General features: G+C 37.8%; 1 protein-coding gene across 3 annotated transcripts in view; it reads left to right on the top strand.

Moving 5' to 3' along the window:
* The window catches only part of BTBD9 (BTB domain containing 9), a 417,028-nt gene that overhangs the window by 30,903 nt on the left and 363,680 nt on the right, over window positions 1-22,445 (top strand). For all 3 annotated transcript variants that reach the window (XM_004739994.3, XM_045071237.1, XM_045071236.1), the window contains exons 2-4: window positions 10,354-10,565; window positions 14,387-14,750; window positions 15,790-16,054. In XM_004739994.3, the coding sequence (XP_004740051.1) occupies window positions 10,381-10,565; window positions 14,387-14,750; window positions 15,790-16,054 (814 nt within the window). In that variant the 5' untranslated portion in view covers window positions 10,354-10,380. The remainder of the gene's footprint in view (window positions 1-10,353; window positions 10,566-14,386; window positions 14,751-15,789; window positions 16,055-22,445) is intronic.

The raw sequence follows: 22,445 nt of genomic DNA, 5'->3' as shown, positions 1-22,445 counted from the left end.
CAGAGGAGCTAGTTGGCAGGAGTCTGTGAGAATCATTTCTTATTTCTCCTGTGTCACTGTGATATAGCTCTTCTAAGTTCAGGACTTTGATAGACCTTGGTTTGAATCTGCTATTTATTGTCTGTGTCCTTGAACAATTGCCTACTCTTGTCTCTGTCTCAATTTCCTATCTGTAAAGTAGAATAAAAAACAGTACCTTCCCAAGCCAGTTCTTTGAATATTAGATAAGATGGTGTGTATAAAATGCTTAGGACTCTGCCTGGCAATAATAAGTCCTCTGTAGATAGTAGCCATTATTATTAGGTGAAAGGTACTTTGTATCCTGTAAAATGGTTAATTTGCTACTAGGTTGTAATTTTGTCTTAAGCTGCTTTTTGGGTTAAAACATTCAACCAGTATTGATTTATTCAGCCTATCTTTTAATGCCTTTTATATGGAGGTTCATTGTTAATAATAATATATATTTCAAATCTTATTTCAAATTTGGGGGTCTTTTTAAACTTAAATATATTTGACATATAATAAATAGCTTTAGGGCCCCTGGGTGGCTCAGTGGGTTGGGCCTCTGGCTTTGGCTCAGGTCATGATCTCGGGGTTCTGGGATCCAGTCCCGTATCGGGCTATGTGCTCAGTGGGGAGCCTGCTTACTCCTCTCTCTCTCTGCCTGCCTCTTAGCCTGCTTGTGATCTCTCTCTGTCAAATAAATAAATAAATAAAATCTTAAAAAAAACCAAAAAACAAAAACCAAGTAGATTTAAAGTGTGTAACATGTGGGGACCCTGGGTGGCTCAGTCAGTTAATCATCTGCCTCTGGCTCAGGTCATGATCCCAGGGTACTGGGATGGAGCCCCACATCTGGCTCCCTGCTGAGTAGGGAGCCAGCTTCTCCCTCTTCTTCTGCCTCCTCCCTCATGTTCTCTCACTCACTTTCCTCTCTCTCTGTGTCTCTCAAATAAATAAATAAATAAATAAAATCTTTAAAAATAATAAAGTGTATATAACATGTTAATTTAATACATTTATCTATTAAGATATGATTGCTGTTGTGGCCATAATTACAACCTTTATCATGTTAACCATTAGCACTTGTTTTTAGTTGTTGCAATAATTTAATTATAATGTTTTAGCAGGTTTGATGATTATAAAAGAATATTTTTGTCTATATTCACTGTAGGTAGGCATTAAGTCTCTAGGATTTATTGGCCGGGGTCACCTCCTTATAAAATCTGATTACTAGGGGTAGAGTTATCATAAATGGCCATTTACTTGTTTTCTTATTTTGGCAGTATTATATTATCTACAATCAGTGGTTTCCTTGCAGGAACTTTTTTAGTCCACTTGTCATCTTGTGAGCAATAATTTAATTAAAGCCAGATAACATTTGGAAAATTCACATAAGCAGGTGCAGGTAAACCTAATATGTCCTTGAGCAAATGAGAACACTTCCTTGAGTCCTGCATTTGTGGAATTCCCTAGACACTTATCTGTCTTATGAGACAAGTGACTGTTTTTGACATGCAGATCATGAGAGGAGGCTAGGGACACCTACATATTAAATATTGCTGAAGCTTAATTTTTTCTTTTTCTAGGTTAGGAATTCATGTTGGGATGCCTGGGTGGCTCAGTTGGCTCAGTGTCTGCCTTCGGCTTAGGTCATGATCCCAGCATTCTGGGATTGAACCCCTTATTAGGCTCCTTGCTTTGTGGGGCCCTGCTTCTCCCTCTTTCTCTGCCTGCTGCTCCCCCTGCTTGTGCTCTTTCTTTCTCTCTCTGTCAAATAAATAAATAAAATTAAAAAAATATATATATATGTCACTAGAAGTGTTAAGGTTTTCTTACCAAATTCCTGTGGCTTGTATCGTACTCACTTTGGGATGTAAACAACCCCATTTTGGAGAACAAGTAGTCAATTGTTTGAATATTTTATTTGGATAAAAGAATATAACATAATTTTCTGAGTTCCTGTTCATTTAGTAATCTGTTCAACATAGTTGTAGTTGTTTTAGTGTGGTACTTACAGAAGATAACTTATTTTACTTTCTGAAAATCATAAAATTATGGCTTGATCATAAAATTATGGCTTGCTAACTCTAGAATTGGCATTATTTGTCATCTAGGCCTACCTTTTTCAGGAGACAGTGAGTTCTTCAGAGTTGGCAACTTTATCTTTTATTAATCCTTGAGTTTCTATCACCAAGCACTGGGCCTGCATCAGAGAAGAGAGCTCAATAAATCCTTTTCTTTTCCCTCAATAAGTCTTTTATTGGATGAATTACCTACAGATTCAGAAACTATTTTGTCCCTTGACAAAGAAGTGGAGAATCAATGTGGTAATTGGTAAATGGAGTTATATACACTCTCAATATAATAATCTTGTCAAATGTTTTGTTATGATTACAGTTCTTTAAAAGTGTTCCAAGCTTTGCATATCTATAAACATTTATTCACAAACATATAAAATCATGAGAGTGACAAGAATTTGGAGTAGTACTGGATGTTAGAAATCATTTCATCTTTCCCAGGGAAAGATATTTGGGAGATCCTGAAACCAGAGAATGCCTGTAAACCACAGTCATGTTTCTCACTTGGGGCCCCTTACTGCCCCTGTGACAGGAGTCCTCTGCAAGGTTTAGAAGTAGCTTTTCTTGCAGAGTATGAGAATCAAGGTTACACCAACCAGTATGGTCAGTGTACACCTGTTTATTCAGACTTTTGGATGACAAGGGTAGAGTATATATCAAAAGAAGTGAGGTATCCTTCCTATGAGAAAGTAGAATGTGATTTTTTGAGAGTGCTTAAGATGCAGACAGGATATCCTTTATCTCCCCAGGTGATATTAATTTAAAGTTTAAGGAATACTACTTCAAATTACACACCACATGGGTACCAAGAGCAGGAAGAAATTGCTAAACCATATGCTTGTAAATGCCATCGCTTTCCTCAAGAGAAAGATCATTTATATTTTGCAATTAAAGAGCAGAAGGTCTTTTTACCCATAAAGGCTTTTCAGTCAGGAAATAGGCGGGGCAGAGAGGGCTTCCCAGGGGAGATTTATAAAGCTTTCAAGGACTCATTGGCATCTCCACCGGGTGGAGCTTTGCTCTTTGTCTGTTTCCTGATTACACTCTGGAGAATAAACTTTAAAAATTGTGGAGAGCCCTTTCTAAAAGAAAAGTTTGTAAACAGTACTGCCAGCTTTAAGTAAAGAAATTGGTATTTAGGTTGACTTGGTTTTTTCAGACTCCTTAAGAAGTAATTATAACATTACAGCAGTATAAAGTACATATGGTGCTTTCACTTTATTTATGGACATTGTTCATTATTTTGGTTAGAACAAATGGGTGTCGGTTTCTTATTGCATAGGAAATAGTCAATAACCCTGAGAATCTTAGTATGGCTGCTTTAGTCTTTTTTTTTTTAATGCATTTGAACCCATGAAAGTTACCCAACCATGAAAGAGTATAGTTTCTATACCACCATCCCTGGTAAATAAATCCATATGAAGTCCCAGAACCCTCAGCTAATGATACCATATGCTATCATGAATGGCACCATTTCCTGGTCGTGGTGTTCCTGCACTGTATCCCAGTAGGTCCTTGTTCCCTCTGCTTTCCTATTCTCCTTCTTCCCACCTTGAAGGAACAGCTTGAGTGAATAGATTACCCTTGCCCTATCCCGGGAACGTCAGCAAATTTAGACTTGGGTTGTCAATAGGAGCAAATCTCAGAGCGCTGTGTTTGCATCTGAAAAAAAAAAAAATGCACCTTAAGTCTAGAAAATGTCCTACTGAAAATTTCGAAGGTGAAGATCTTTAGTCAGGATGCATCAAATAGGGTGTCCTAGTAGGCCATGCTACTCAAGTAGCTGGTATTCATTCCTACCTTCGTGTAATGTCTGTCTTCGTGTAATGAACCTTTTCTCCTTGTCTTCAAGTTGTTAATTAATTTTCATTTGTGGAGATAATATACAGTCCCTCTGCTTACTGTTCTTAGTCACCAAATCAGGTACTACCGGTTATGGCAAATTAAAACACTTGCTGTCTCATACACAAACTAATTTATTTTGTAATTTTAGTGGCCAAAGTTATTAAAATATTTGTATAAAGTTTTATTATAAATAAATCATGCTTATAAAAATTTAAACATAAAATTATGTAGTGCACTACATTAAATTTTCCCACAACCCTGATCCTTTGGGTTAACCCTTGTTAACAATTTGATGTTTGCTTTTTAAAAATTTATTTAACAAGATAACATTTTAGTATAATACAGTTTTGCAGTTTTTCCATGTAATACCTTTTTTCCATGTAAATACATATATTTTAGATTTTTTCAGTGTTAATAGTAATCTAAGTTTATTCCTTTAAAATTGTATATTATTCTACTATATAGATTTACCATTATTTGTTTATCCAGTTACCTTCATTTTTTTTTTAAATTTTTTTTTTTAATTTATTTATTTGACAAACAGATCACAAGTAGGCAGAGACAGGCAGAGAGAGAGGAGGAAGCAGGCTCCCCGCTAAGCAGATAGCCCGATGCGGGGCTCGATCCCAGGATCCTGAAATCATGACCTGAGCTGAAGGCAGAGGCTTAACCCACTGAGCCACCCAGGCACCCCTTATGCAGTTACCTTTAAAGGGGCATTTGTTTTTTTCCAATTTTTCATTGTTATAGAAAGTGCTGAGCTTGCCATCCTTATGTATTTAATTCTGTGTTCTTGTGTGACTATCCACTTTTTAAAAAATGACTAGCTAACAACTTCTTTTATTGAAAAAAATTCTGTATTCCCCCCAGTGAATTGAAATACTGTATTTTTATGCGTGCGTGTGTGTGTGTGTGTGTGTGTGTGTAGTGAATTCCTGTGTATAGTACTTGGGTTTTTTTTTCTGGACTAATAAGTTCCAACGATCTGTCTCTCTAATATTACATTGTTCTAATTGCTCTAATTTGTGAATTGCTTTCTCATCCACTCAGTGGTCCCCCATTGTTCTTTTTTTTTTCCAGAATATATACCAAATTATATATCTATTCTTCCAGATGTCTGTCTTATCCCAATTTAATTTAAAAACTCTGTTGTGATTGTGATCAGGATTACTTTCAATTCTCATATTAATTAGAACTGTGTTTCTCAACTTAAATCACCTCTTGATAAATATAAAAATCTCACCTCTCATTCTCAGTTTTTTTATGTGTGCCCATTTGTCAAATTATTATTTTTTAACTGTTATCCCTATCAAGAATATTTTCTTGAACTTTGAAGCTTCAGAACATTTAAAGTACAATAAAATATTGAATACGCTTTTTTTGTATGGTGATTGAGGGATGGCTAATCTCTTTAAACAGTGGATTTTTCTGTGTCCAAGCAATGTATGTCTCTTAATATATTTCTTTTAAATTCTTCAATGGACTTTGGTTTTATTCCATGGGTTCCATGAGTTTATGAGTTTATTCCTAAGTATTAGATGTGTTTTGCAATTATAAATTGCAGGTCATTTTCTTCATATTTTCCACTTTTGGTTTTTGGCATGGAAGGATACTGTATATTTTCATATAATAATTTTGTGAGACCACCTTACTGAACTTCCTTTATTTTCTCTCTGAATTTTTTCAGTTGATTCTCATGGATTTTGCATATGGACAATCAGATTATCTGCAAATAATTATTTTGCCTCTTCGTTTTCTAATCCATTTACTTTGAACTTGGTTCAATTAACCGCATTGTCTTTTGTTTCTGAGAAATGCTAATAGTGATAAGAGTAGACCTCCTTGTCTTATTTCTGAACTTTTCTGGGACTGTTTCTAGTGTTTTATTATTAAACAAATGCTTATATCTGTTACAGTTAGGCTATGTATATATGTATATGTATGTATCAAGTTAAGGAAGTATTAGTATCCTAATAAAAGTCAGTCTCCTTTTATTCCTATTCAGTCAGAACTTTTTTAAAAAATAAACTTAGTAGTGATTGTTTAAAAAGATATTTTAGCGTAGTGCCTGGGTGGCTCAGTTGGTTAAGCAACTGCCTTTGCTCACGTGGTGCTGCCAGGATCCTGGCATTTTCTTCATATGGGATCAAGCCCTGCTTCCGGCTCCCTGCTCAGTGGGGAGTCTGCTTCTTTCTCCCTCTGCCCTCTCCTCTCAGAGCCGTGCTCATGCTGTATCTTACACACACATTCTCTCTCTCAGATAAATAAATAAAATCTTTAAAAAAAATGAAAAAAAGGATATTTTAGCTTTTATTGGGCTAATTATATTATGATTTTATGATTTGTTCCACTTTGATGTTTTAATTCAATGACTTATTTTTCCTAATATTCATCTGTTCTTCTTGGAATTGACCCACTTTGCCATAAATCCTTCTGCTTAATTCTGTTTTCCAATATTTTACTTAGGATTTTTGTTATTTATGCTTGTTTTTTAGTGTGTGGGTATGGGCATCTTCCTGTCGGGTTAAATTGGCTTTATAAGAAGTAGCAGAAAACTACTTCCCATATGCACAGGGATTGTTTAAATAACATTGGAATTATCTATCGTTGACATTTTGAAGAAACCCGTCCCTAAAACTATTTGGATTGGGCATAATGGGAGGTTAGGGATCATGAATACTTTTGGATGGGTAGAGTAGGCATTTTCTTAGTATACCTCTCTGCATTCCAAACCAGAGATTAAATAAGTACATCAGATAGGCTTTTAGACTCCTTATTTGCAGTGCTTTTGCTGACATTGTTAGGCCTCTGATTGTTTCTGGAACCATCCAGAAAATGGCTAACATAGCAGGACTGAACTGCTATCTCTAGGAAGCTCTGCTTTCAAGGTTGGCCCTTGACTGGTGTCTAGGTGGAGACTTAGAGTTTAGAAGGTTCCTGCCATCAGCTGATAAGAGCGGCTCACTTAAGCAGTTTGTGCAAACACTGTGGTTTATGTTGAACACAACTTTCCTTTTGGGAGTCTGGAATTTGGATACATGTCAGATAGGGGCTACCTATTGGAACAGCCTTCATTATAAATAGCCAAGGCTTTGAGTCTCCAACAAGCTTCTTGCTTGGTAACATTTAACATGTTTTGTCACAGGTTGTTGATGGAGGAATGAAGCACATCACTTGTAATTCCACTGAGGGAGGACCCTTGGCGTCTTATGTCAGATTCTCAGATTTTGCCCCATGTGTTTTTTCAAAACCTTTACTAATTTTGTTTTGTATTCTTTGGCTGTAATAAATCGCAGTCACAATCATATGCTGAGTCACGAGAGTTCATTTCATAGGTCAGGCCAAAACAGTGATATTAGAAGGCAGTGGCAGAGTTATATAAATTTTTAAAAAGTCAATAACTGTGTCCTTATAGGTATGGAAACAATCTCATGGAAGTTAGAAAATTTGTCAGAGATCACATATGTTGTCAGTGGTAGAATGAGTTATAAAGCTTAAGAAACAAGTCAATAAACAGTTGTACACTATGAACTTTAAAATTTTTTCCAATTTTATTTATCAAATTAAAGTTAGAGCTTTAAAAAATTAACTTTATGGATATGTTTCTGAAACATGCTTTTTATTTTTCCTTTAAACATCTTAATTTAATTTTGTTTTAAAATTGAATTAAAACATGCTTTTTAAAATACAGGTGGGTGGACCCAAACTATTTGTAGTGAAGCTATGGTATCGGACAAAAATATTTTCAAATATTTTCTGCTTATGATCTGTGGCCTTAGTAATTTTCTGGGCACCAGTTGCCTCTTTGCAATGAGATTCAAAATGGAATCAAATCCTCAATGAATTTTCTCAGTGGATTTTTTTGTGTTTATATTTGTATATCTGAGTAAGGTATGTGACTACAATAGCAGTCTAAGTCAGTGGCTCCTTTTTAGCGTGTTTGTTAGAATCACTTCAGAAGAGTGATTCCATATTCTAGGACAACTAAGTCACAATTTCTGATGTGTGGTGCAAGCATCTTTTTCTGCCCCATTTTTAAAGCTCCCCATGTGATTCCAATGTGTGTAGCTCATTGAGTGTCACTGCTCTAATTAAAATTATTACTATATGCCAATAAAATTATATTTATTCCATAGTAAGTGGCTGTTTTCTATACCTGGCAATATTCACTTTATATCTTCAGTTGGAAAAGCATGATTAAAATGTAAATTTAGTGAAATGAAGTTGTGTGTATTAAGAAATACAGATCTGGAGAACCTATTAAGGTAGATATTTGTGTATATATACTATTGATGTTTATTATGTATCATTTGAAGAATCATAAATTTATCTTTAAGCTCATTAACCAGAAATCAATCTTTTCTCATCAAGAGTCGTTTCATCTCACTTATGACCTGGGTAAAAGTATAAGTGATTATTATGCCAGAGAATATATTCGCTGGGTATGTGCAATGCATTTGTTCAGGCAGGGAAAGATTCTGTTTTGTTTAGAGCCATGCACCATCACTGAAATATGGGATAGTGACGTGACAGTTCATTGAAGAGTAATGAGGTTTTGAAGTCAGGCACCAGTAGATTTCAGAATTTCATGGCTGACACAGGAAATGACCATATTATTTTGGACATCAGTTGGGTAATCCATCCAGAAACAAAAACAAAAACCGGAAACAGTCTGATCCTTTATCTAGAGTATAGCCAATCTGTGATCATATGTTAGAGTGGGGTTTGGCAAACTATAATCTTGAGGGTTAAATCCATCCCTTTTCAGCAAATAGTTTTATTGGAAAATAGCCATGCTCATTCATTTACTTAATGTCAATGGCTGGTTTTGGCTCCACTGGTCTAAACAGAGACCATATAGTCTGTAAAGCCTAAAATATTTATCTGACCCTTTGCAGAAAGTTTGCCAACTTCTTTATTAGACTCTTGTATCACGCATCAAATAATTTAATCATGCATTATTTGCTGACACTCCTAAATAGATCCTCTTAAGCTGAGTTTGATCTTTCATTTATAGGTGACTGGAGATGATTTGTGTTTTTTAAGGCTTTCAAGTGAAAATTGTAGTTGAAGAGGGATTTATCTTGGCCGTTAAGGGAGTATGCTGCTATCCCTTTGATGCTCCTAATCTAGGGGGCCGGGAGCTTGTCCACTTACCTGGAGTGGGTGTCTTCTTGCCTAACTCATGCTCCATCTCCCTCTGTGTCACAGTCCTTGCTGTTGCTCTCTGTTGAGGGTGGACATGGAATAGCAAGGATTTGGGGAACCTGTACCGCAAGGATTTTTACTGCAGTTTCTGGGGATAGAGAAATGTTTTGTGCACCTTGCTAATAATGGGTCTAGATATGGACATTTACAGAGTAAGAGTGGTTTAACCTTTAATCCTGGTCCAAGTGGACAGTTGAAGAAGGTGTGGAGGTCTAGTGAAGAAGGCACATCTGTCTCATTTCCCCTGGTCTCTGGTGCAGTAGATGGTTAGCAGTAGAGGGGTAGCTGGCACCCCTCTGAGCGGTCAGCTATGTCTTTACCTGGGGCACTTGAATGCCTGTGAAGACTCTTACCTGCTTGCTGGGTTACTTACCCCTGAAAAAACAGAACCTGCAAATACTGGAGAGATTAAAGAATATAAACACTTTTAGCTTTCAAGGGACATAGCTCCCCTTTCTAACATATAAGGCTGTTAATCATGTTTCGATTTTTAGTTACATCTGTAGAAAAGCATTGCATACAAAAGCAAATAAATGCCTGTAAATGAGATTAAATGCAATGATGTAGTGGTAAACACAAGCAGAGCTGTGAGTTTGAATTAGAAGTTACAGTTTAAAGAAAAATATCGGGGTTATTCTTTATTTTCAGGGGGGTAAAGATTTCATTAATAAATGTCAGGCTATTTTTGTGACTCTAGAAGATTATTTTTTAGAAAATATTTAAGGTATTTTCAGATGAAAGCCTCTGAAGGTATTTGGAATCTGATGACTTAGTTTATTCTGCTTATGACTTAGGTCTAGATCTATGCCCAGATGACTCTCCTCCTGAGTATAGTTATACCCAACCTCATTAAGTAGATCTGTAGCTACAGAGGAGTTCCAGTTGTTGGTTTTTCTTTTCTTGAGGTACCAAGAAATACGGGACCTGTAACTGGCACGGTTTTCTAGAATATAATGGCTCCAAGTGTTGTTTGTGTTAGAAGAGCTGGGATTTTTGTTTGCCTATTATGATAAGACACTGAAGGGATTGGAGTTCATGAGTCAGGCTGAATTACTTCTGAGAATAAATTGGTTGATAAAGATGGGAGTCCTGATGCAATCTCTCTCATGCTATTTGTTTTAAAGTCCTTCAAATTCCTACTTAGCTCTGTTTATGGTATGTGATTTTCTAAGTGTACTTCCCTCCTTCCACTAATTCTTACCCCTTCTTTATATCCTAGATCAACGACTATCACCTGTTCTACAAAATGAGTAACAGCCACCCTCTTCGCCCCTTTACTGCAGTGGGGGAAATTGATCATGTGCACATTTTGTCTGAACATATTGGTGCCTTGCTGATTGGGGAGGAATATGGCGACGTCACATTCGTTGTGGAAAAGAAACGTTTTCCTGCCCACAGGGTAATTTTAGCAGCGAGGTGCCAATATTTTCGGTAAGTGTATATTATTTTTTGAAGATTCAAGTCACTTGTGGAAAACACTGGTATTTTTCTCCTCTATGAAAAATAATGTAACAAAGCATAACAATTTAAATCTTCGAGTTCAACCTCTACAGGAATTCCCTCTTTACAGACTTTTTTGTTACATTTTTGTTGTTGTTGTTTAAATCACCTTTTCCTTCAGGAGCCACCTGAGAATTAGAGGGTGAGAAGCCTTCCCACGCTTGAATGTTCCACATCAACCATTGTTTTCAGGGTGTCAGGAATATTTCTCAGGCTGAGTCTTTGCGGCCCTCACCTTTCCTCACAGCTCATGACTAATGGAACTTAAGCTGATTGACTGGCAATTCGGCTTCTTACTGTATAAATGGACCGACCTCTGGACTTGCTAACGAACATGTATACCTCTTAGTTTCAGACCACTGAGGCCCAGGACCTGTAGGTAACCCAACACATCTATCTCTGAAATAGGCAGTTTGGCAACCCTGGATTACTCTTGATCTTAGCCAAAAGGCCGAGGAGTGATGGCAACCCGAAATTAAAGGGAATTTAAGTATTTACTGAGATTCAGTTTTATTTATTTATTTATTGAAATTTAGTTTTAAAACTAAGCAAATATAACTAAAACTAAGCAGTCTTTATGTGCTAATGTAAAAAAAAAAAAAAATATCCTGCCCTTGTTTGTCACTCAGACTTCTAACTGTTCAAGAGTTATGAATGTTAAGCTAAGCTCTAATTACTCTACGTTTTACCTGATATTTGTTAAAAGGAAATCATTACTGAATTATTGACTGAGTGATAAATTATCTTTGGTAAATCCATAGAGTCCTTATCTAAAAATCATGGATTGACTTGGGAGACTCATACCTAAAACCTGAGATGCCAGTGGCTTAGAGAAAATTACACTTACCTTCTAGTGAAAACTACAGTCAGATTTTCACAACCAGAATTAAGTCAACAAAACAGTATCTGGAGTCACACACATTGTATTGAGGTGAGGCTCTTGGAAATATGTACAATTCGAACTCTTTGAGTACATTTTAAACATTTTTAGAACCTCCCATCTTGCACATATAAAATGCCATAGTAGGTGAAGCCAGGAGCATCTTTTGAGAGTTCTCGCTGACCCTCTCCTACACTCCTGCTAGTGGTTAGCTCCATCCAGACAGCCTGCCTTGGTCTGGTCATATTAGTAACCGGTCTTTGTCCTCTGCACACTTTTCCTTTTGTGTTTCTCTTTTCTTACTGGTCCACTCTTTATTGTTAAAGTGTTTTAGTCAGAACTTTTCGGCTTTATGTTTAATATTTGTTAACATTATATATCTTCCCTCTTCCATAAGAATTCAAGACAATGTGTGTGGATATTTTTTAGACGATCAATATATTCTCAAAAGAAACTTACATGCTTTTAGAAATTTAAAGATCATATTGAGTGAATGGAATATACTCCCTTACTGAACTTGTTCTTGGTGTCTCTTTGTGGATTTTGAACATTTATAGTATATCATGGCTCACTAGGCTCAACTCAGAGTCATTGGTAATGATATTTTATATTCTCATTGCTGACACGTTCATATACAAAGGAACATTAGGAGAAGCCTCCCTAATTGTTGTCATAGAGCCTATCAATTCGCAGATGAGGACAGACTAACTGTCCACGAGGGAATTTTTCACAGGTTGAGAGTTCATATTTAGTGTTCCAAGGAAGCCTCATCAAAACCACTTTTAAAACATTGAGAATTTAGGCGAATACCATGGCTCATACTGCAGTGGGAGTAAGCCTTGGTGAGATCTCCCTAGGAAAGTATTCTTTAGTCCAATAATTTTAAGGTCGTGGTGGGATACTCTCTGGATTAATGAAAACCTTCAAGGGTGTTTTTAGGCATAGTAATAACCCAGTAAAGAAATATGCTCAGAATATTTGTAAATCTTTGCCTGGAGTTTCAACTATTTCCCTGAGGCCATCAAGAATGCCAAAACCTGGAGGAGGGTGGGAGGAATTCCAACAGACATGGAGGGAACCCTTGAAATGCTAGTCTTACTCTGAGAATTTTAGGAGCAAGGGGAGCCTCTTTTTGCCTCCTTTTTCTCTTGTTTTCACTTTTGCATATTTTCTTTCTCACTTCAACTCTTCTTTTTCTTTTTTTTTTAAATTTTTTTTTAAGATTTTATTTATTTATTTGACAGAGAGAGATCACAAGTAGGCAGAGAGGCAGGCAGAGAGAGAGGAGGAAGCAGGCTCCCTACTGAGCAGAGAGCCCGATGCGGGGCTCGATCCCAGAACCCTGAGATCATGACCTGAGCCGAAGGCAGCGGCTTAACCCACTGAGCCACCCAGGCGCCCCAACTCTTCTTTTTCTGTACTCCTCCTTTGTCCTCCTCCTTTCTTTCCTGATGGATTAGAGGTTTAATTGGTTCATATTATTTCTCCTACAGTAGTAGAGATAGAAATTCAAATTCATTACCCGACTGGGCTATCTGGTTTTCAGTTTTTAGATGAGCAGATAAGCAATAATAGAATTTTTTTTAATCTGAAAAATACTGAAAGACAGGAAAAAAGAAGTCAAATCACCCATAATCCCATTCCCAATTTTATTTTTAATTTATGAACTAACAAATGGAAGTCCTTCCCTCCCAGCCATCTAATCCCATTCCCCAGAGACACCCTCTGTTAACAGTGTAAGATGAATTTCCCCCAATTTTTCTCAATGTAATTAGATACATCTATATATCTATGTGCATACACACATAAATATGTGGTATATACTTTTTCCCATCAACACATCTGGGTATGCAACTTGACTTACATACTATATCCTGAATATCTTTTGAAGACTGTATACATCAATCTCGTTTATCTCTGTAATAGCTGCACAGAAGTATGTACCAGTTTTTAAAATTCTGTTTCTGTTGATAGACATTTAAGATTTTTTTTCAGCGTTTCCATTGTTTCTTTTCTTTTCTTTCTTTTTTTTTTTTTTTAAGATTTTATTTACTTGTCAGAGAACATGTGGACAAGCAGGGGGGGTGGAAGGCAGAGGGAGAAACAGGCTCCCTGCTGAGCAAGGAGCTCAGCTGGGACTGAGTCCCAGCACCCTGGGATCATGACATGAGCCAAAGGCAGACGCTTAACCCACTGAGCCACCCAGGCATCCCTCCATTGTTTTACTATATATTCTTATACATGTATCTTTACTTTGCTGTATTATTTTCTCTAGAATTGAGTCCTAACAGATTACTGAGTTGAAGGGTATGCCCATTTTAGATTTGAATAGGAATTACTTAAATTACTTTCCACAAACGAGTGCCTGTTTATAGGCTCAGAGCAGTGCATGAGAAAACCCGTTATTCCTTTGCTTTTGTAGTACTGCATAGTTAACAGGATTTTTAATTTCTGCCAGTCTAACAGGGGAGAATGGCACCTGATTGGGTATAATTGTTTTTAATCTGATTATATCTTTTCCTACAGAGTTTTACTTCTTAAAGAGCTTATTGACCTTTAATCTGTTTATATGGATTTCGCTGTTCCTTTCAAAAGAGCGCTTTCATCTTTCTACTTAATGAATGTTTATTACATATTTGAGGTCTCAGGATATTTCATTAGTCCAATTGTTTATAGAATTAATCCAAAATAGTTTATAAATCATTTCTCTTCCTTTAGAGAACTATTTAAAATGATTACTATGTATTTCTTTACCTGAATCTTTGAGTCATTAAACAAATTTATGTTTGCATAATGCTGATAACCGTGATTTCATAATATTGTAGCAAATCTTATCTGAGGTCTTCCTTATGTATTGTTCTCTGACATGCAGAGCATTACTGTATGGTGGGATGCGAGAATCTCAGCCCGAAGCAGAAATCCCTCTCCAAGACACCACCGCAGAAGCATTCACCATGCTGCTTAAATACATCTACACTGGGCGGGCAACACTGACAGATGAGAAGGAGGAGGTGTTGCTGGACTTTCTGAGCCTGGCTCATAAATATGGATTTCCAGAGCTGGAGGATTCTACCTCTGAGTATCTCTGTACCATACTTAACATTCAGAATGTCTGCATGACTTTTGATGTTGCCAGCCTCTACTCACTTCCCAAGTTAACTTGCATGTGCTGCATGTTTATGGACAGAAATGCTCAGGAGGTGCTCTCCAGTGAAGGCTTCCTCTCCCTTTCTAAGGTGTGTCATCGTCTACAAGTACTCTGCAGGCATGCATCGTGTTATTTAGATCTGTGCAGCCGGAAGAGAGCCATAGACTAAGAATAAAAGATTAGGAACTGTCGGTCTGGAAGAGGTCGTCTGTCTAGCCGCCCGCCTCCGGCTACTGAGACTCTCTGTAGATCATATAAGAGAGAGGCAAATTCCTGTTTTTCCTTTTTTTAAGATTCTTCTGGTAGGTTCTATGCAGGGTGGGTGTTTTCCAAGTGATGCCTGTCAGATAGGTTCCTTTGTGGTATTGCCTACTATTTTTGGTTTTGTATCTCTCCAAAAGAGAGGTACAACTGATAATTCCTTATTGTGAGAGGGAAAATTCATAAAGGAGATCTGAGGTGTCCTTGGATGTTTTAAGTCCACTGTTTTTTGTTTTTTGTGTTTTTTTGCTGGTTCAAAAAAATAGACTGTTTTGCTCAAATCTGTCTCTGAACCCTGGTCTCTCCTTTCCCTTTTTATGTTCCTCCAAGGACCTGAATATTTCAAATGGTACATATTTGAAAAGCTATGTATTTTGGCCCATATGTTTTTTACTATCCTACTTAATTTTTTGGAGGCAAGGGTCTTTGAGGGTTGCCCAAGTGTTGCTGGAGGTCAGTCTGGAAATCTGAAAACTAGAACTATAAGAGTGCAGTAATACTGTAGAACACAAGATTTCGAATTTTAAATGTCAGATCTATCTTACTGGCCTATAAATGTGAGCTCTCCTGGAGAGCCTGCATGGAATGACAGCTCCTCATGTTGCCATTTTTCTTCTTGTTTTATTGAAGATAGGTGCAGATGTGTGGGAAAGGCTAAACATTTGATGTAGTGGTACAGGATGCCCATGGCTGCTCACGGAGTCGTGATGGGCAAGAGAGCACATGGCACAAAGATTAAAGAAAGAAGATGGTCGAAGAGAGTTGTTGAGATAGAAGTGATCCTTGCAGTTCTGTGAGGTTTTGCTGATTGATCATACATAGGGCTGAACTCCATAATGACTGGAATTTTTTTTTATCCTTTTCAGACAGCACTTTTAAACATCGTATTAAGAGATTCATTTGCAGCTCCCGAGAAAGATATTTTCCTAGCCTTGTTAAATTGGTGTAAGCACAATTCAAAGGAGAATCATGCTGAAATCATGCAGGCTGTGCGTTTGCCTCTGATGAGCCTCACTGAACTTCTGAACGTTGTGAGGCCTTCAGGACTGTTGTCTCCCGATGCCATTCTGGATGCTATTAAAGTTCGATCAGAGAGCCGGGATATGGACCTCAATTACAGAGGCATGCTCAGTGAGTATCTGTTTATCCTCATCTCCTGCAGATGTTTTCTCCCTTGTCTGACAGTCTCAGCTATAAAATGAGTTACAAAACTGTACTTGCAGGTGTACGTGGTAAGTGTGGGTCTAAGAACATATAGTTTTGCTTTCTCTTGTTCTCCTCTTAATTCCCCCAGAGATTGTGGAGCCTTTGTAGATTCCAAAATAGGTATTTCTTGCCATTCCTGGACAAATTTCTTTAGCTGTTCCCTAGAATATCAGAAATAGACACTTTCCTGAAAAGTGTCTTCTTTTGCTAATACCTTTCCTGCCTTCCTCCCTCAAATCAGCACTGAGTATGTGCTCTGTACGTATTATTATTTGAGGTACTGTGAACATAGAGATTCTAAATAGTCGTAATAGCTATTTTCAACACTTACGTGATTGTTCTTTTTAAGAAAAATAATAGCAATTCTGAAGTGCTTATGAAGTGCTTTTATTATCAGTAACAGTTCTACATGGTCATTTAATTCTTACAACAGCCTTTTGAAGTAGGTACTATTATTGTCTCCATTGTACAGAGAGGTTAAGTAACTTGCCCAATGTCACACAGACAGATGCAGAGTGGAGAGGCAGACCTGTGTAGTTAGGCTGTGTAATGAACTGCTACGTTATGCTGTGTAACTGCAAAATATAATCTCCACCTTTGATCCTTTTAATATCTTTGTGGATATAAGACATATACTCCCATGAAAAGTTAAGGCCATGTTGAAAGTGAGTACATGTTGTGAATGTTGGAAGAGAATATGGCTTAGAAGGATTAAAGGAGATTTCATGGAGATTTTGAAGCCTGAGGTGAATCCTGACCTTGGATATTATGACTGGCATCAGGGTGGATTGTTTTCCGAGGGGAGGAGTGGTTACATTTGACAGACAAAGTAGAGCATTTGAGAGACCGGGAATAGAAGAGGTGGACTAGAGCAGAAGGCTCACATCGATTAACAACAATGTCTGTAAAGGTCAGCTCTGCCAAAATCATGGAAGTCTGTCAAACTAGCTTGGGATTTTTGCTTATGCCCAACGAGCAGCGAGAGGGAGAGATGCATGAGTATGATGATGGTTTTAAAAAGTTTGATCCTGGGGCGCCTGGGTGGCTCAGTGGGTTAAAGCCTCTGCCTTCGGCTCGGGTCATGATCCCAGGGTCCTGGGATCGAGCCCCGCATGGGGCTCTCTGCTCTGCGGGGAGCCTTCTAACTCCTCTCTCTCTCTCTGCCTGCCTCTCTGCCTACTTGTGATCTCTGTCTGTAAAATAAATAAATAAAATCTTTAAAAAAAAAAAAAAGTTTGATCCTAGGTACTGTACTTGCTCATCTGGAATAGAGAATTGGTTCAGGGAGACCAGCAAGGAGGGTATTTGACCTGCACGAGGTTGATACAACTGTAAACTGAAGTGGCTGTAGGAAAGAGGGAACGTAAGTATGTATAAAGGAAATATTATTCTAAAAAATTTGATCTTGGCGGCTTAAGGGATATTAATTTGAGGATTAAGTTTAGGAGGAAGTTACCTTATTTTATCAAATCTAAGAAACCAGAAGTTCTAAGGTGCCATTGTTTTGTGTGCCACTAAGAAATAAAAGAGTACTGCCAGTTAAACCATGACACACTGTAATATCTATATCCCAATTTCAGGAATGTTAAAATTTGAAAAAATATGTGTCTTAGAACTAAAGAAATTTAGTAGTTCTTTGAAGATGCTGAGCTTGATTTTAGACTTATCGAATTTGGGGGTTTCTGGAACATCTAAGTACCAAGTTCTGTCCCATGTTAGTCATTTCTCTGAGTGATCTTTTCCTTGGCCATGTTCTTATATTGTCTTCAATACTGATTCATCTTAAATAGGTGCTTTAGTCTGGATTTCTCTCCTGACTCATCAGATTTAGATTTCTTTTCATTGGGGCCAGAAGAGAAAGTATTGGTTTTGGAGCCAGAAAAGTTTAACTTCAAATCCCGAATGAATTACTTATTAATTGTATGACCTGGCATTAAGTTACATAGGAGTTTTACTGTTAGTCCTGTATTTCCTAGTACTGTTATGAGAATTAGTTGAAATAATTTGTGCAAATTATGTCTGGAAATTCAATCTAGGAAACCATTGTTATATTACCATTATTTGTGTTCTTCCTCCTCGCTGTATGTCTGTGTAGGAATTACCACATTGATTATGTTGTTTTCAACATTTTTGTTAACTTATCGTTGATCCTTGAAGGCAGAGATGATCTTTGTAAGGTTTGTTGATCTTTGTATCCTCAACATTTAAGATGGCATATAGCATATAGCAAACATTTGATGAATAAACACATAGGAGTAGCAGTGGAAGCATGTTACTGGCATTTAGGAAGCAGTCAGAGCTGGTGAATAAAGAGTTGAGTCCTGGACTAGAGTGTAGAGAAGGAAAAAAAGCTCAGAGTCTGAGATTTGGAGAAAACCTGTAGACAGGGGCCTGAGGCTAGAGAAAGAAGAATTAGAGAGGTAGAGAAAAAACGGGGTAGGGTTATAGAAGCCAGCAGAGAAGAGAACTTTTATGCAGAGAGGATAGTCACTGCTATTTAATGGTGCTGGGAAGTCAGAAGAATGAGGATTGAGAGAAAACTTTGGGATGTAAGTTGTAGCCGGTTGGCGAGTAGTCTGAGCAGAAGCTTGGCTAAATGGGGAATTAGGCATGGGTTTGAAACGACAGTGAATACAATATGTTGACCATCCAGTGTGACCTGGGGTGAAAGGCAGTAGAGAAATAGTATGGCAGCCAGAGGGTAGCTCAAGAGAGGTCTGGGAAGAGATTGGAGGTGCTAAAGAGTGGTCCTAGGTGGGAGGATGGAAGCGGGGGAGGTAACAAGATGAGTAATAGAATTTTGGAATTTCTGAATCCTCATTGTCAGATCTGCTCATATAAGTTTCCTTTTCTCCATTCCTGCCCTATCTTTGATTTGAGGTGTTGATAGGGCCCTACAACTGGATTCATTGTAGGAATAAGCTTGGGACATTTTTTCAGGAGTGAGGAGGTGCTTTGGAAACTTCATTTAGTTAATGGTAGCTTAGAATTGACCAGCTGGTCACTGGAGGTGTCAGACCTGGGTTATAATAAAGCCAGGAGATTACCATGAAAGGGAGTACTCAACCAGCTGAGGCACACTTAGTTCTGGAATGACATATTCACTGTAATTATTACTCATAAATGTTAAATTATTCATCTTGGCATAATCCAGTGGGATCTCAAGGAAGAGATTATATAAATGTCTGAGAATCTTTTATCTCACTTCTGAACTTGAGAAATGATTAAATAGTAGGCTGGTTTTCTGACTTTTTAACTATGTGGGTAGTAAAATCCATAATATCAACTAAGGATGCAGAGCACTTTCCTGTCAGCTCCTAAAAAGATACATTAGTTATTCTCTAAGTAAATGTTATCCAGATATACCATTAATTTCTTTTATCACATTTCTTCTCTGTTAGGAATACTTCGTCTGAAATTTCAGAAGTCTTCCTGGATTGTTCCGGGAGAGGTAGTTTTGCTTATTTTGAAACTGTTGACCAAATTTGTTTTATTTCTTTGTTATCCCTTGTGTGTAGCTTCTGTGTCTTTGGGACTTTTCATGAACTGTGGAGAGGTTCTAATCTGGATTAGGGACACCACAGATATTAATGCTTTTTCTTTGAGTTTATTATTATTGGTTACTGGAAGGTTCAACTCTTAGAGCTGCATATCCTGAGGATTTTAACCAAATTACAATTTTTCCCCCCTTTAAAAAAAAAAAAGGATCCAAAGGATGTTTTAACTCACCAGTGATGGTTAGTCTTTCTGGGAAGGTGGTTTTGAGTAGTTTTGTACACACACATGGGAGAAGGAATTAACTTTAATGAAATTATTTTTTTTCCGTAGGTATTTGAACGACTTGCTGGTCCCTTAATGCTTAGTTTTATCTTAACTATGGAGGTATTTCTGCCTTGAAAGTTAGTGCTTTTTCTGTTCAGGCTGAGTTATACTTTGTTTTGTGTGTCTCAGATTTTAGACTCTGGGAAAGAGGACAATATTGTTTCTTCATGTTTATAGCCGGGAGCATATCACAGCTTCCATTCTCAAGGTTTCTTTTTTTTAAGATGTTATTTATTTGTTTGAGAGAGAGACACACACACAGAGAGTACAAGCAGGGGGAGAAGCAGAGGGAGAGAGAGAGAGTCTCAAGCAGACTCCCCGCTGAGCATGGAGCCTGATGTGAGGCTGACCTGACCCAAAACCAAGAGTCAGCTGCTCAACCCATTGAGGCATGCAGGCACCCCTGAAACTTTAATATTTTTAAAACTCTTTGACATATATGTTATTTCTCCTCCCAGCTATAGTTGATAGTATCTTTGTCAGTAAACTAGGGGGTTCACAAAGAATCCCTTGTGAGCATTCCTCTGTGGAGGCGTTTTATGTTTGATACACACTTGTCTGTATGAGATGATGAGCTGCTGGAGGGTGAGTCCAGCATAGTCCAGCACACAGAAGGCAGCTTAGAAATTTTTTTTTTCTTTAAATATATAGGATGAAGTCCCATTCAGCTCTTAGAAGCTTTTATTCTGTGATCTTTATAAGTAACTCGCCTAAAGTTACTGAGTGGAATCGAAGCCTGAGCTGGAACCAAAGTGCTGATCTGACTCACAAGGCCAGTGCTCTCCGACAGAGTCTCCTGCCTGGGTTATTTTCTGTTGGTGTTTTGTGTTTGGCATGTTTGAGCACGAGTACTGTCAAATGTGGAAAGGAGGCCTGCAGAGAGTGGAGATAATGGGAAGAGTTAGGGAAGACAGGGGTTGTCAAGAAAGCCCTTTGTAATGCTACACTTGTTGGATGGGCCGAGCCACACATCTTCCAGGGAAGTCAGATTGAGGAGTACAAGGTGATTTGGGGTGCAGAAGTAGGTAAAGAGATGGCAGTGGGCAGATAACCAGGTGTGGCTTCAAATGACCCATCAGGAGTGGACAACTGTCTCAGCCTCGATGTAATAGAAAGTTCAACATAGGATGATTAAAAACATAACGCAATCAAAGGAAAACACAAGGTAACTAACCTGGCATCAGATTTTGGCACTGTGTTGCTAGCGGCTGGTCCTACTCCATTTCTCTGTAGCTTTTCTTTCGAATAATGGCTTGTTTCTGCCCAACTATGGAACTTTAGAGCTTAATTTTTTTTTCATATTTGTAAAATTCATCCAAAATTACATATGCAAAGAAAAGTATGGTTATCTGCTTGGTTGCTTAATCCCTAACACCCTGTATTTTTTGAGAGCTCTTTTTTTCTGAGCTCTTTTTCTCTGAGCCCCAATACAGGCAGTAAGAATATTTATGGTTTGGGTTATTTTATTATGACTTGAGTTTTCTCATGATCACTTTTTTTCCTTAAATTCTTCTTAAATTTAACTACAGGTTTTGTACATGCATGTGTGTGCGCTACACACATACGCACAAATACTTGGAGTTGTATTTTTATCCCACGAGATACTCAGATTATAGTCACTATGAGAGAATTTCCACTTGTGTGAGTGTTTCCCATTTTAAAGTAAAAGATACTTTTGGGGGAATCTGTATCAAGAATAGTTAGAAAAGTTCTTAAGTGCTCTTGAGATAAACTTCAAAAGAAGACTTTAGGCTTGGGGTAGCAATTTCATTTCCATTTTAGACTTTCAGTTATACTCACTTGAAATCCCTGTGCCTGTGTGTTCTTCCAAGCCTGCTTATGTTTAGAGAAAATCAAAGGTTAGCAGCACTTTATAAGTCTGAAAGCTTGAGTTCCCCCTTTTTTGGTGTGGTCTTGACTAGTGGTGTCAGAACTGGTGGAGGTGGTTCCAGTGGTCAGCAGTGACAGACTTTAGACCCTCACATTTTATACCGAGCAGCAAGGGAACAGAGATCTCTTTTTACCAAGGGTTGCATATTACTGACACTACAAAGTGTCAGTTGGGAGTGTCTGTTTGCTTGCTTTATGAAGTGCTTCATCTCTAGATTGGAGACATCAGGAGGGCAGGGTCCATCTGTCTCATTCTCTGAGGTATTCCCGCGGTACCTGATACAGATTGAATCTTCCATAAGTGTTTTTTAACTGAATGTTTTATATTTCCAGGACATTGTAGCATGTATTTTCTGTAGTCTGATCTTTACAGTAACACAGAGGGTGGGTTGGATACAGTATTATTTGCAGATGAGAAAACAGATGCAGATTCAGAGACTGAGTGGCCTCAGGCAGAAGCAGTGTGCGGTAAAGCCAGGGTCTCAGACTTAGGTCTTCTCACTTTAAATCCAACTCTGTTTTTACACTGTATCAGACTCCGTTTTTTCCCTCTGAGTCTCAGGAGACCTTTTAGGGAGGGGATTAGAGGGAGAGGAGTAAATAT

Source organism: Mustela putorius, unplaced genomic scaffold (genome assembly GCF_011764305.1).
Source record: "Mustela putorius furo isolate JIRA1106 unplaced genomic scaffold, ASM1176430v1.1 tig00003983_pilon_pilon_pilon, whole genome shotgun sequence".
Lineage (NCBI taxonomy): Eukaryota > Metazoa > Chordata > Mammalia > Carnivora > Mustelidae > Mustela > Mustela putorius.
This window is presented reverse-complemented; position numbering and strand designations above follow the sequence as displayed.